Source organism: Lepus europaeus, chromosome 15 (assembly GCF_033115175.1).
Source record: "Lepus europaeus isolate LE1 chromosome 15, mLepTim1.pri, whole genome shotgun sequence".
Classification (NCBI taxonomy): domain Eukaryota; kingdom Metazoa; phylum Chordata; class Mammalia; order Lagomorpha; family Leporidae; genus Lepus; species Lepus europaeus.
Genome location: NC_084841.1, coordinates 76251 through 91635, shown reverse-complemented (window position 1 = coordinate 91635; position 15385 = coordinate 76251). Strand labels below are relative to the sequence as shown.

At 50.0% G+C, this 15385-nt stretch overlaps 1 protein-coding gene across 1 annotated transcript in view; it reads right to left on the bottom strand.

Moving 5' to 3' along the window:
* The window catches only part of PLEKHG4B (pleckstrin homology and RhoGEF domain containing G4B), an 83309-nt gene that overhangs the window by 36776 nt on the left and 31148 nt on the right, over positions 1-15385 (bottom strand). The window contains exon 3 of the mRNA XM_062212603.1: positions 8838-9035. Within this exon, the coding sequence (XP_062068587.1) occupies positions 8838-9035 (198 nt within the window). The remainder of the gene's footprint in view (positions 1-8837; positions 9036-15385) is intronic.

Genomic DNA, 15385 nt, shown 5'->3' with positions numbered 1-15385 from the left:
CTTTCAACCCCAGGGAAGGCTTCACAGCCCCACTGCCCCTCCACAGAATAGTTCTCCACACGAAGCTCCTCACTAGGTTGCTGTGCAGCTCCTGTCTCCCGACGGGATCACGCTGAAGAGTGCAGCAGGCCCTGGAGACCCTGCTGTCTTTCCTGGAATAACCACACCAACTCTAGGCTGTCTCGGAGTATCCAGAAAGTGGTGCAAGGATTTAAAGACATTAGGAAAGGAACAGGAAAGCAGGAGTCCTTAGGCAGAATGAAGGCAGGCAGCGCAGGAGGATTCACAATGGGAACCACTGGACCAGAGGACCATCTCCCGCCCACGCTCAGTCTGCAAGTTCAGGAACCAGGAAAAGAACAAGCTAAACTCAAAGCTGGCAGAAGGAAGGAAACAATACAGATTATAGCACAAATAAAACAGAAAACCGGTTTTTGGAAAGGACAAAAAAAAGAAAATGAAAAAAAACCTTTAGCCAGAAGAAAGAAAGGAAGGAAGGAAGGAAGGAAGGAAGGAAGGAAGGAAGGAAGCTCATATTACTCAAACTCAGAAACCAAAGTATGAACATTACTGCTGATTGCACAACATAAACAGGATTATGAGAAATTACTGTGAACAACTGTACACCAGGAAATTGGGTGAACCAGATGGATTCCTGGAAACACAGAACTATAAAGACTAGAGCGTGAAGAAATAAAAAACATGAACAGACCTATCATTGGTAAAGAGATGGAATCCGTTATCAAAAATCTCCCAACAAAAAGAAGCCCTGGAGCTGGAGGCGTTGTGAGAAGAGAGAAGCAGACAGTGTTCTCACAGACGCTGGGACTGTCTGACCCAGGAGCTGTTTGGAAGTAGGATACATAACTTCCACATATTTAGTTGTTTCCAGTTATTGGTTTTGTTAATGAGTTCTGACTTAATATAACTTTGGCCAGAGAAAGTGTTCTGTTCCTAGACAATCACTGACACTTCAAAGATCACTACAGTGTGTACTGAATTTTGGAAGAGGTTTCACATAAACTTGCAATAAATGCGGGTTCTGCATTTGTTGGGTGCAGTGTTGTATAAACGCCAAACAGGCCAAGTTTGTTGGCAGTGACGTTCTGATCTTTCAGATTTTTTCTTGATTGTTCTCTCAGCGGCTGAGAGGGGAGATGAAATCCTCAGTCACATTTAGTGTGGCTTCAGGAACTTAGAGATCTGTTACTAGGCACCTTGCTGATAAACCAGGGCCCTCATGAAATGTTTGGTGATACTTGTGGTCTTAAAACCCACTTTATCTGCCAACAATACCATCACCTTCCATTCTCACACTTGTAGTCTATTTTTTCTTTACTTCTGCACTCTGCCTGTCTTAATGTCTAAGGGACCCTTCTTACCACAGCCTTTGGCCAGTCTTGCCTCTAGTCTGGCAATCTCTGTCTTCTATGTGGAGTGTCTGACTCCTCTATGTATGTGCGGTATAACTACTGATGTGGCTGGATTAATTCTCTCTTCCTGCTCTGTGTGTTGGTCAGGGTTCACCAGAAACAGAGACAACTGGAGACAGATGTGGGGTCTGAGAGGAGGCAGGCTCTCTGCAAGTGGAAGCTCCAGGACCACGGAAGCCAGTGATGTCCTCCTCATGTCCGTAGGCTGAAGCAGCCACACCCAGTCCAGGGGTGCAGAACCTGGGGTTCTGTTTGCTCCCTATTGGCTCTCAGTGGACTGGAGGGTGCCCCTACATTGAGTGTGGGTCTTCCTTGCTCAGTCCCCACTTCACACACTCGTCTCTCCTGGAAGCCCTGCACAGACACTCACAGAAGCACTTCAGTAGCCCCACAGGTGTCCTCAACCCTGTCACCACGGCCCCTAAAGCTAATGTCCAACCGTCCAGTTTAGCCCTTGTCTCTGTCTTCTTCCTTTTGTCTTCCCTTCTCTCATCTGGATTCCACTTTATCTCTTCCATTGAATTTCTGGGTACACTTCCTTGTGTGACTTTCAGTGGTTACACTCAAGATTACAACAGGCACTTGTAATGTACCACAGTCTCTCTTCAAGTAGTATTTTATTATTCAAAACAAGGTACTAAACTTTCAGTTCCGTGATTCAGTCCCTTCAACACTTGGTGTTGCTGTGGCTTGAACAAAGTCTGAACACGTACTGGACGCGTGGCCTCCAGTGTGGCTGCAGTGAGAGGAGGTGGGCCCTCTGAGAGGTGCGGCCTGGTGCAACAGCATAGGTCACGGGGGTGGTGTCCTGAAAGGCAGTCAGGGAGTTCTCATGGGATCCTGGTGAATTCTCAAGAGAGGGCAGTGATGAAAGAGCAAGACTGGCCCCTTGCTTGTCTCACTGGCTTCTTGCCTGGCCTCCCTCATGTGGCCTCTCCCTCCCACACATGCTCCTTGTCGTGCTGTCAGCCTTGAAGACCTCACCAGCACTGTGCCCTAGAAGCCTCCAAGATTGTGAATTAAACATTTTCTTTGTAAATCACCCAGCCTCTGGTGTTTTGTTATGGCAACAGAAAATAATGCCATTGTCACACATTGCACTTCTATATTTGTTGTTGAAAGTCTCATGGCCCAGGGCTGTGGTGGGCAAGGCTCACTCACACATTCAGTCGTCCCTGGATGTCATTTCCCGCAACTCTGGTGACCACTTCCTGTATGGTGTCCTTGGGCTACTCTTGGATTTATCTGAGAATGTCATTGTGTTACTTCAGAAATGAAAGATATTTTTGCTGGGTATAGAATCCTAAGTTGGCGTCTTTCTTTCACCATTTTAAAGATGTCTTCCATCACCTGCTGGAGTCCACACTGCTGATGAGTCATCCGCCATTCTTCCTGCTGCCTCCTGTCTGCACTTGGCCTCTCTCCTCTGCCAGCTGTCAGATGGTCTTCTTGTGCAATGGGGAAGAACAAAAGCACAGAATATCCTGGCCCTAAAGTGTGCTCACAGCTTCACCCCAGGGGCCTGGCAGAGGGAACCAAGTGTCCTCACAAGTCTGCTTCACCTCCTGCTCGACAAACACCCCAGCCCTACTGATTTAGCCACAAAAGTCAGGCACACCTGGAAAGTAACCCCCCAACCCCACCCTACAAAACCCTCTCAGTTCCTGTGACCGATGACCTCTCTCAGGTTAATTCTCTGATAAACCTGTCCCAGCTGTAGTGTCAGCTTTCCATTTCCAATGCTTTCACTGCTGCATTTTTCTAACTCTGACATTATGTTTAATTACAATGTGTATTAATATTACTTATTTGCATATTAATTAATATTACTTATTCTCCTGTTCTGACTTTGATGACTTTTGAATCTAGGCGTTGCTTTTTTCTTTTCTTTTTTTAAATTACAATCATTCCCAAAAATATGTCCTTAAATACTTTTCTGCCCTTTTCTTTTTTCCCTGCCTGTCTACAAACCCAATTACACACAAGTTAACTACTGACAGTCACACAGGCTGGACTTTGTTCATTTTTTTCCACTGTTTTCTTTCTTTTTAAAGATTTATTTATTTATTTGAAAGGCAGAGTTACAGTGAGGCAGAGGCAAAGAGAGAGAAGTCTTCCATCAGCTGGTTCACTTCCCAAATGGCAGCAATGGCCAGAGCTATGCCAATCTGAAGCCAGGAGTCAGGAGCTCTTCAGGGTCTCTTATGTGGGTGCAGGGGCCTAAGGACTTGGGCCATCTTCTGCTGCTTTCCCAGGCCATAGCAAAGAGCTGGATTGGAAGTGGAGCAGCCGGGACTTGAACTGATGCCCATATGGGACGCTGGCACCACAGGCTGTGGCTATACCAGCTATGTCACAGAGCCAGCCCCTCAACTGCTTTTTTGTTTTGTTTTGTTTTTTTAAATCTCTGTACTTCCATCGGGATAATTTCTTTTTGGCATGTCTTCAGATTCATGAATTCTTTTATTGCGTCCAATCTACATTAATTCCATCCAGTTTCTTTTTTCTTTTTTCTTTTTTTTTTTAGATTTACTTATTTGAGAGGGAGAGACAGAAAGAGTTCTTCCATCTGCCAGTTCACCCCCCAACTGTGTGCAACAGCCAGGCCTGGGCTCAGCCAAATCCAGGAGCCTGGAACTCCATGTTGGTCTCCCACATGCATGGCAGGGACCACAGCACCGAGGCCAACCTCTGCTGCCTTCCCAGGTGCATGAATAGAAAACTGGATCTAGCACTCTGACATGGGATTCCAGTGTCACAAGGGGCAGCCTAACCCACTAAATTCTTAAATTGGAGATCTTGTATTTTTTGGTTCTAGGATTTTCTTTTTTCTTTTTCTTTTTTTTTTTTTTTGGAACGGTTAAAACCCTCCATCATGTCATCCACTTTGCCCATATTTACTTGTGGGTTATTTAACATGTTTACAATAGTTTTTAAGAGGTCTTTGCTTGGCAATTCCAACACCTGGGTAGTCTGTGAGTCTGTTTCTATTGATGGATCTGGTGTCCCAGAGTTTTTAAGAATTATGTCAGAGGGGCCAGCATTGTGGTTAAGTAGCCATCCGTAACACCTGGTGCCCCAGATGGTGCAGGTTTGTGTCCCAGCTACTCCACTTCTGATCCAACTCTCTGCCAATGTGTCTGGGAAAACATCAAAGGATGGCCCAAGTACTCAGGTCCCTGCACCCACGTAGGGTACCCGGAAGAGTCTCCTAGTTCCTGGCTTCAGCCTGGCCCAGCCCCAGCCATGTGGTCATCTGAGGAGTGAACCAGTGCATGGAAGATCTCCATTTGCCTTTACCTCTCTCTCTGTAATTCTGCCTTTCAAATAAAAACAAACAATAAATCTTTTTTTTTTTTTTAAAGAAATTATTGGGGCCGGCGCTGAGGCACAGCAGGTAAAGCCACTGCCTCTGGTACCGGCATCCCATATGGGCGCTGGTTTGAATCCCAGATGCTCCACTTCTGATCCAGCTCTCTGCTATCGTCTGGGAAAGCAGTAGAAGATGGCCCAATCCTTGAACCCCTGCACCTGCACGGGAGACCTGGAAGAAGCTCCTGGCTCCTAGCTTCAGATAGGCACAGCTCCAGCTGTTGCAGCCAATTGTGGAGTGAACCAGCAGATGGAAGACCTCTCTCTCTATCTCTCTCTCTCTCTCTCTCTCTCTCTCTCCCTCTCTCTCTCTCTGCCTCTCCTTTGCTCTGTGTAACTCTGATTTTCAAATAAATAAATAAATCTTTTTTAAAAAAATCTTTTTTTTTAAAGAATTATCCAGGCTGGCGCTGTGGCATAGCAGGTAAAGCCACTGCCTGCAGTGCCAGCATCCCATATAGATGCCGGTTTGTTTCCCGGCTACTCCACTTCTGATCAGGCTCTCTGCTATGGTCTGGGAAAGCAGTAGAAGATGGCCCAAGTCCTTGGGCCCCTGCACCTGCGTGGGAGACCCAAAGGAAGCTCCTGGCTCCTGGCTTCAGATCAGCCCAACTCTAGCCATTGCGACCAACTGGGGAGTGAACCAGGAGATGAAAAACCTCTCTCTCTGTCTCTCTTTCTCTCTCTGCCTCTCCTCCTATCTCTGTGTAACTCTGACTTTCAAATAAATAAATAAAAATGTAATAAAAATAAAAAAATAATAAAAAGAATTACGTCAGAGATTTTGTCTAACATGGGCTTTTCAGGAGAAATGTTCTCCCCTGTGTTAGGCAGCCTGGTTTAGGAGTTCATCAGTGCTGTGGTCTAGAAATATAGGCAGCTTGGGAAGGGGCTTGAATGTCTCCATAGGGGCTCGGCAATACGTTGCAGGAGAGAGAGGAGACCCCATTCGGCCCAGCCCCAGACTTCCTGGCCACAAGGGCCATCTTATCAAATTTGAGTTAGGAGGAGTTTGGTTTCAGCTTAAATTAATTTCAGTTCTGTGTCTAGAATTACCCGCTTTCGACAGTGAGTTCTCATCTCTTTACCTAGCGGGAGCCTGGCATCTATCACTCCTGGACTTAGTAACTAAGAGATGTTGAAATCTTGAGACTGAAATTGAGACTCAGAGACTTGGAGACTACAACTCTGACAGGGAGCAACTAGAAGATTTCCAGGTCTCTCTTTGCTTTCTGGCCCCACCCTGAGCCCCCATCTCCACTTACGCAGCAAAATTCTTTGTAAGAGAGTAACTTAGTAGAGGCAATTCTCTTGCGTTCAAGGCTCCTCTAGCTTCTAATCTGTCAGCCCAGAGGCTTCCTAAATCTCTGGTTTCTCCTGTTCCCCCCTGGCAGGCTGCTCCTCCTCCCACTGCAAGAGTGGTCCCAGCTAGGGAGGCACAGCCCTGAGGGGCCTTCCCAGCAAAGGGCAGGGCTCTGGCTTATCTGGGGTCTCTTGTTGCCTGCAGGAGTGAAGGCTTCACTTCCGTAACTGGAAATGGGACTCATCTGTTGACTGGTTCTAAATATTTTGACAATTTCCCTTGTGGTTCTCTGTGTGACCCTTTGTTTATTTAAGAGCTCAATAAAAATAAATTACCCAAATGTAGGCATTTCTTGTAGTTGGTGTTGATCTCTAATTTTCTTTTTTTGCATTGTTGTCTTAGATACCAACTCCTTGACATTTGTTGACACTTCATTGCTAATGGTCAGGTCTGGTCAGCTTGGTAAATGGACACATATGCCCAAGGAGAATGTAGGCTTTCCAATATTCTGTGATGTTGTACCCTTGAGATACATGTATATCCTATTATAATAAAGCTTGACCTGAACATTTTCCAAAATTTGGTCAACTCTGAGAAACACTGTATGTGTGCTTGTGAAGGGTGTGGCAGAGTTAATCTGTCCTCAAACGTGAGCTCTGGGTGGGTAAGGTCTGCCTGTCTCACTTGCTTCTGAAAGTGGCAGAATCTCCCAGTAGAATTCTGATTTCTCCTAGCAATTGGCCAACTTATGCTTCCAGCGTTCCAGGCTATGCTGCTGAGGACTCTCAGGCTGCTTTGTCTTTCTGGTTATTTGTTGCTGATGTTGTTATCAAATGAATCTCTTCAGCCTTAACAATACATTTTGCCTTTAAACCATGTTTAGCTTATTATGAATATTGGTATGCTAGTTTTCCTTTGGTTAGAATTTTGCTAGTTCGTCAATTTAAATAACTTCACTTTCAACATGTATTATTCACGTTGCACATTTATTCATCATATCTTTAGTTTATTTACTCTTTCCTTTCCTGACTTATATTTGATTCTGTTTTCTTAATCTAATTTCCTGCTCCTTTTGGTCCCCTTCATAGAAACTTCCATTTCTATATCTTTTTGATTATTTTTCTCTTAACTTTTCGAGTCATTTCTTGTCTCAAATTGTGACAACACAACGTGACAAATACCTGGTTATGGATTCGAAGTGCTTCTTGCACCTACAGAGGGTTGGAGGATGAATAGTGGTTGTTGCTGGAATCGTAGTGTCACATGACAATTTATTTTAGTATCATTAATAACAACCTCCAGTATATACATTTTGATGACAATGGATATTAAGCAGAAACAGAATTGAAGGTATGGGGCTAATGCTATGGTATAAAGCCTCCACCTGCAGTGCCGGCATCCCATATGGGTGACAGTTCAACTCCTTGGTGCACCACCTCCAATATAGTTCCTTGCTAATGCACTTTGGAAAGCAGTGGAAGAAGGCCCAAGTTCTTGGGCTCCTGCACCCATGTAGGAGACCCAGAAGAAGCCCCCGGCTCCTGGCTGCAGTCTGGCCAGCACCGGCCATTGCGGCCATTTGGGGAATGAACCTCAGAAGAAAGATTCATTTCTTTCTCTCTCTCCCTTTCTCTATGTTTCATCTTTTATAACCTCACAGTTTTGTTTTGTTTTGTTTTGTTTTGTTTTGTTTTGTTTTTTTTTGAAGGCAGAGTGGACAGTGAGAGAGAGAGAGAGAAAGGTCCTCCTTTTGCCGTTGGTTCACCCTCCAATGGCTGCCGCGGTAGGCGCGCTGCGGCCGGCGCACCGCGCAGATCCGATGGCAGGAGCCAGGTGCTTATCCTGGTCTCCCATGGGGTGCAGGGCCCAAGCACTTGGGCCATCCTCCACTGCACTCCCTGGCCACAGCAGAGAGCTGGCCTGGAAGAGGGGCAACCAGGACAGAATCTGGTGCCCCGACCGGGACTAGAACCCGGTGTGCCGGCGCCACAAGGCAGAGGATTAGCCTAGTGAGCCGCGGCGCCGGCCGACCTCACAGTTTTTATTCAGCAGTGCTAATAAAACAGTAAATGTTCACGGCTGGCGCCGTGGCTTAACGGGCTAATCCTCCGCCTTGCGGCGCCGGCACACCGGGTTCTAGTCCTGGTTGGGGCGCTGGATTCTATCCCGGTTGCCCCTATTCCAGGCCAGCTCTCTGCTATGGCCTGGGAAGGCAGTGGAGGATGGCCCAAGTGCTTGGGCCCTGCACCCACATGGGAGACCAGGAGAAGCACCTGGCTCCTGGCTTCAGATCAGCGAGATGCGCCAGCCGCAGCAGCCATTGGAGGGTGAACCAACGGCAAAAAGGAAGACCTTTCTCTCTGTCTCTCTCTCTCACTATCCACTCTGCCTCTCAAAACAAAACAAAACAAAACAACAGTGAATGTTCACTTGAATCACGTTTTTTAATCCTTAATTTCCCTTCAAAGACCAAAGCATCTTCCCATCTTCATTGTGTATTTCCCCAGATCCAAAATCCAACCTGCTTAGCCTAAAGAGTTTTCCAGGTCCCAGGTAACAACAACCTGCCTGCCTCCTCCTCCCAATGGAGAACAGCAGGTTACACCCTGTGGGGGAGGATCCAACACAGATTCACACAGACCCTACCCTCTGGGGGGGAGGTTCTCATAGACTCCACCCACTATGGGAGGTTCTCATTCAGGCTCCGCCCCTGTGGGGGAGGTACTCACACAGGCTTCCTGCTGTAGCCGCTGCAGAGCCTTCTTGGCTGGGAGGAGGAAGTGGGTGAAGCAGCGTAGCCCGTCCCCACTGTGGAGTGTCTCGGCCACGCTGAACAGCTGCCAGAGCACTGTGGCTGCTGTGGCCTCAAACGGCAGGTAGAAGGCAGACAATGTGTCCTGGATGTAGGCATCCAGGGATTCCAGATCCTGGAATGGAAGGCAGGATACAGGAAATGTAAAGACATAACTCGAGACTGCACATAGAACATCAGAGGCAGGCATGGCAGGATCCACTTTGAAGGCACCATCCTACGTCTTGTGTGATATGAATCAAGTCTGAAATACAAAAGGTGTTGGCAAATCCACTGCATAGAGTGAGCTCCTGGTCATTCTCAATGTCAGATAACTGAAGCAGGTCCTTTGGCAGGCTCAAGACCCTGCACCCAGGAGGACCCTAAATTGCATGAGATGTCACATGTGCCACAGGAAGGCACAGTCAAGTCTGGATTTAGCATCAGGGCCATCCCATCAAATCTGAAATGCTGTACTCTCAATGCAACAGGTCAAGATCTTCAGCGGAGATGTGCAATTTCACAGGGCCTTGTCAGGGCTTGGGGAGGGGTGTCTCTGTCCCCTCCGTGCCTCTCCTGACCCTACTAGATCTGTAAATAGGATAGGGGACCTCTATCTGCAGAGAGCACAGAGCTGGGCCACACATTTTACACTCAGAAAGGAAGACCATCCACAGCAAGCACAAATAACTGTTTTCCTGTAAAGGGCTCTGAGGGGAAACCACTGGGCCATCTCTCATCAACACAGTAGAACTGTGCCCCCACCTGAGCACTCTGAAAGCAGTCTGCTGTTGGTCACTGATTTCTGCTTGACATTTTGGTGTAGTATGCTTTTTGATTTTTTTTAAAGATGTATTAATGGGCTGGCGCTGTGGTGTAGTGGGTAAAGCCGCCACCTGCAGTGCCGGAATCCCATATGGGCACCGGTTTGAGACCCAACTGCTCCACTTCTGATCCAGTTCTCTGCTGTGGCCTGGGAAAGCAGTAAAAGATGGCCCAAGCCCTTATGCCCCTGTACCCACATGGGAAGACCGGGAGGAAGCTCCTGGCTCCTGGCTTCAGATCAGCCCAACTCCAGCCACTGCAGCCAATTGTGGTGTGAACGAGCAGATGGAAGACCTCTCTCTTCTCTCTCTGTACAACTCTTTCAAATAAATAAATAAATAATTTTTTTTAAAAAAAAGATGGCCAGCGCTGCGGCTCACTAGGCTAATCCTCCACCTGCGGCGCTGGCACACCAGGTTCTAGTCCCAGTCAGGGCGCTGGATTCTGTCCCGGTTGCCCCTCTTCCAGGCAAGCTCTCTGCTGTGGCCAGGGAGTGCAGTGGAGGATGGCCCAAGTCCTTGGGCCCTGCACCCCATGGGAGACCAGGATAAGCACCTGGCTCCTGCCTTTGGTTCAGTGCGGTGCGCCGGCCGCAGTGCACAGGCCGCAGCAGCCATTGGAGGGTGAACCAACGGCAAAGGAAGACCTCTTTCTCTGTCTCTCTCTCACTGTCCACTCTGCCTGTCAAAAAAAAAAAAAAAAAGATGTATTTCTTTATTTGAAAGGCAGTTACAGAGAGACAGAGGCAGAGAGAGAGAAAGAGGTCTTCCTTCCATTGGTTCACTCCCCAGATGGCTGCAGTGGCCGGAGCTGGGCTGATCAGAACCAGGAGCTAGGAGCCAGGAGCCGGGAGCCAGGAGCTTCTTCTGGGTCTCCCATGTGGGTGCCGGGGCCCAAGGACTTGGGCCATCTTCTTCTGCTGTTTCCCAGGCCATAGCAGAGAGCTGATCAGAAGTGGGACATCTGGGACTCGAACCAGCACTCCTATGGGATGACAGCACTGCAGGTGCTGGCTCTATGTGTTATACCACAGTGCTGGCCTCTGGTGCAATATGCTTTTATGTAAAGATAGAATGCTTTCTGTCTAAAAAAATCAATGCTATTCTTAGATATAACATTTCCTGAGGAAATACCTAAGGTTGATGCATTTGGAAATGAAATGCAAGACCAGGAATAAGTTAAAGCCAAAGAGGTCAAACAATTGGGAAATCAGGGGCCAGCGCGGTGGCATAGTAGGCTAAGCCTCTGCCTGCGGTGCTGGCGTCCCGTTTGGGCACCATTGATTCCTGGCTGCTCCTCTTCCGATCTAGCTCTCTGCTTATGGCCTGGGAAAAGCTGGAAGACGGCCCAGATGCTTGGGCTGCTGCACCCACATGGAAGACCCGGAGGAAGTTCCTGGTTCCTGGCTTTGGATTGGCTCAGCTCTGGCTATTACAGCCATTTGAGGAGTAAACCAGCAGATAGAAGACCTTTCTCTCTGTCTTCCCCTCTCCCTCTGTCTGTAACTCTTCCTCTCAAAACAAATAAAAAATCTTCTTTAAAATTTGTGAATTTATTTATTTATTAGAGAGGCAAAGACACAAAAAGAGAGAAAGAATTCCCATCTGTTGTCTCACTCCCCCAGATGCCTGCAACAGCCAGGGCTGGGCCAGGCCAAAGCCAAGAGCCAGGAACTCCTTCTGGGTCTCCACATGGATGGCAGAGATCCAACCACTTGAGGCATTACCTGCTGCCTTCCAGGGCCTGCACTATCAGGAAGGTGGAATAGGGAGTGCAGCTGGCATCAAACCCAGGGATGCAGGTGTTCTCACTGTGGCATCTTAACCACTGGGCCAAAACTCCACCCCGTGAAATTGATTTTTGGGGGAAAACTGCTACCTCTGGGACTCCTCTGAACAGTAACTTCTTATGTAAATTAAAAATCAAAAAGTGAAAGCAGCTTGTGTCCTGCCGGAAGAGTCTGGGCCCCTGCTTGTCTGCTCCCTTCCTCCAGAGGCCTGGCTCCGGGGCCACCAGACAGGGGCTCTCGTGATGACAGCAGGGACTGAAATGCTGAGGGCACTATGGTGTAGTGGGCGGAGCTTCTGCCTGCAGTGCCAGCATCCCATATGGGCACAGGTTCGTTTCCCAGCTGCTCCTCTTCCGATCCAGCTCTCTGCTATGGCCTGGGGAAGCAGTAGAAGATGGCCCAAGTGCTTGGGCCCCTGCACCCACATGGGAGACCTGGAGGAAGCTCTTGGCTCCAGATCAGCCCAGATCTGGCCATTGCGGCCATCTGGGGAGTGAACCAGCGGATGGAAGACCCCCCCTCCCCGCTCTCTGTAACTCTGCCTTTTAAATAAATTTTTAAAAACAAACAAACAAAAACCTTGGGCCCTCGCGGGTTTACTTGATCACAAACCTTCCTGTGGCCAGAATGTGATTCTGAGCTAAGTGAAGGCCTGCGGGGAGGAGGCTGACACGGCGTGGTGGGAGGCATTCGGTTCCCAGTCCACGGAGCTCCCTGTGTTACTGCCTGGCCAGCTGACAGCACAGCCCTGCCCCTCGACCACGGAAGCTGCGTCTGTGCTGAAAACTTGTCTTAAAGCTTCATTCTCCAAGGAGGGATTTATTTTCCCTATTAATTTTAGGTAAAATTTTATTAGAATGAGAATGGCTCTCTTAAGCTAAGCTTCTTGTTTCTCATACCCGTGCTCCTGTGATCTAGCCTGCTCCTCTTGGCACCTTGTACCACTCCCCCAGGCCACACGTGTGACACCACCCAGAACAGGGGCCAGGGGAGGCACTGGTCACACAGGCACTCCTCTCCGAGGACATGTGCGGGAGGCTCTTCATTTACTCCGGGGACTTCTGCCTCCGGTCAGACTTAAAAATAAAAACTCAGGACGTACGGGCGGCAGCAGATACCCACTAGGGACATCAGAGCCCGCCGGGGACGGAGGGCACACACACTGCCTGGCTCTGCCCCACTTTCCATCAATAGCTGCTTTGCTGGGGTGAAACCCGCACACCCCAGGGGAATCGCTCTGGGCAGCTGCCTGGTCACAGCTTCCCAGGCACTGTGAAGAGGATTCTGGTCATGAGAGGGAGCAGTGATGGCATCTGGTGCTCTGCCCAGAGCAGATGGACATCCCTGGTCTCCTGTTACACAGACTGAGAAACCACCTCCTGCATTGGAACTCACCGAGAAAGTCTTACCCTCTCCACTGGGCTTAGTGCGCTGGACACCTGTATACACCTGGTCTACCCACACCTGATCTGTCCACACCAGGCCTATCCTCACCTGGCCTGTCCACACCAGGCCTGTATACCCCTGGTCTGTCCACACCTGGCCTGTCCACACCAAACCTGTATACCCCTGGTCTGTCCACAGTAGACCTGTATACCCCTGGCCTGTCCACACCTGGCCTGTATACACCTGGTCTACCCACACCTGATCAGTCCACACCAGGCCTATCCTCACCTGGCCTGTCCACACCAGGCCTGTCCACACCAGGCCTGTATACCCCTGGTCTGTCCACACCAGGCCTGTCCACACCAAACCTGTATACCCCTGGTCTGTCCACAGTAGACCTGTATACCCCTGGCCTGTCCACACCTGGCCTGTATACACCTGGTCTACCCACACCTGATCGGTCCACATCACGCCTATCCTCACCTGGCCTGTCCACACCTGGCCTGTCCACACCTGGCCTGTATACCCCTGGCCTGTCCACACCTGGCCTGTATACCCCTGGTCTGTCCACAGTAGACCTGTATACCCCTGGCCTGTCCACACCAGGCGTGTATACCCCTGGCCTGTCCACACCAGGCCTGTCCACACCAAACCTGTATACCCCTGGTCTGTCCACAGCAGGCCTGTATACCCCTGGCCTGTCCACACCAGGCCTGTATACCCCTGGTCTGTCCACACCTGACCTGTATACCCCTGGTCTGTCCACACCTGGCCTGTATACACCTGGTCTACCCACACCTGATCTGTCCACATCAGGCCTATCCTCACCTGGTCTGTCCACAGCAGGCCTGTATACCCCTGGTCTGTCCACACCAGGCCTGTATACTGCCAGTCTGTCTACACCAGGCCTGTATACCCCTGGTCTGTCCACACCTGGCCTGTATACCCCTGGCCTGGCCTGTCTACACCAGGCCTGTATACTGCCAGTCTGTCTACACCAGGCCTGTATACCCCTGGTCTGTCCACACCTGACCTGTATACCCCTGGTCTGTCCACACCTGGCCTGTACACTGCCAGTCTGTCTACACATAGCCATCTACACCAGCCCTGTTTTCCAACAGGCTATTTTAAGTGATGAAGGTTCTTTTGGCCACAGCTGGCACCTAGAGGGATCCCAGAAAGGATGGGCACATTGAAGGAAGGGACCACCCTCACTGGATCCTATTCTACTGAAGAGTTCCGTCAGTGCCGGAAGCAGTGGCGTCCCTATTTCCTAATCCTCTGGTCCAACCCCTCTTTTCCCATGTCTGCGTAGTCACCACCGGGGGCTGGGCATCCAGGCTGCTGTTCTACAGCCCCTCCTCCCCTGATTACACCTGCTGAGTTAGCCATTGTTAATCCTCTCCTTACACTGGCACCTCCCCGAACCTGGGAACACACACCTGGCACACCATGGACCCAGGGCTGAGGCCCTAGTTCCCCCCTCATCCCTCACTACTTATGATGCAGGCTGTTCCCAGACTCACTGAGATCTGGCCAGAGCCTCCTGGGCACGTCTAGCACAAGCCTGGTGGAGGCCTCAGCTGACACTGAGTCCCTGCCCAGGGAAACCCTGGCCTTCCAGGGACTAACAATCTGAGGGGGAGAGGGCTCCAAAGAACTGACCGTGGTCCAGGAAGTAAGGCCAGACCCAGGGCAGGGGTGGGGAAGCCCACGCAGAGCCTGGGGTCCAGGCCAGCCTTTGTGCGGAAGGGATGGCTGAACTGGGCCCAGCATCAGCAAGGTCTCCCCGGGTGGGCAGACTCAAGAAGCCCCCTCTTCCTGCAGGGGCCTCAGGCCAAACCTTGCAGAACCCACAAGAGCAGGATAGGAAGGAAGGGACTGGAGCCTGGGTGCCCGGGTCAGGGGACAAACCCAGCAGGAACCAGGTACCCAGGAGGAAAAAGAGCCACTGCTATGGGTCCCAGGGGTCACTGAGAGACAGGCGGGGGCTGGAGCTGGCTTTACGGTTGGCTGAATGTTAATAATGAACCCATTATGTTTAATTCCTGCAGCCTGACTGGGGTGGGTCTGTTTCTCCAGGTCCTGGTGGGCGGGTTCCAGGAAGCTGCACATTCCAGCTTGTTGTCCACGGCCCCACAGAGACGCTGGCAGGAGAGAAGCAGAGGGAACTGCACGTCCGTCTCCTTGTGAAGCACAGGTGCTGACAGCACACACAGGGCCAGGAACTACATCTTACACCCACACACGCACATGCACACATGTCATAGCCATGCTGGGGCACGCTTTGTGGTGCAGCTCCGGACGCCCACATCCTGTATCAGAGTGCCTGGGATCCAGCTCCACCCCTGCTTCCAGTCCAGCTTCTTGGGAGGCGGCAGGTGATGGCCCAAGTGCTTGGGTTCCTGCCACTCACATGAGAGACCCAGATGGAGTTCCAAGCTCCTGGCTTTGGTCTAACTCAGACCCAGCTATTGTGAGCATTT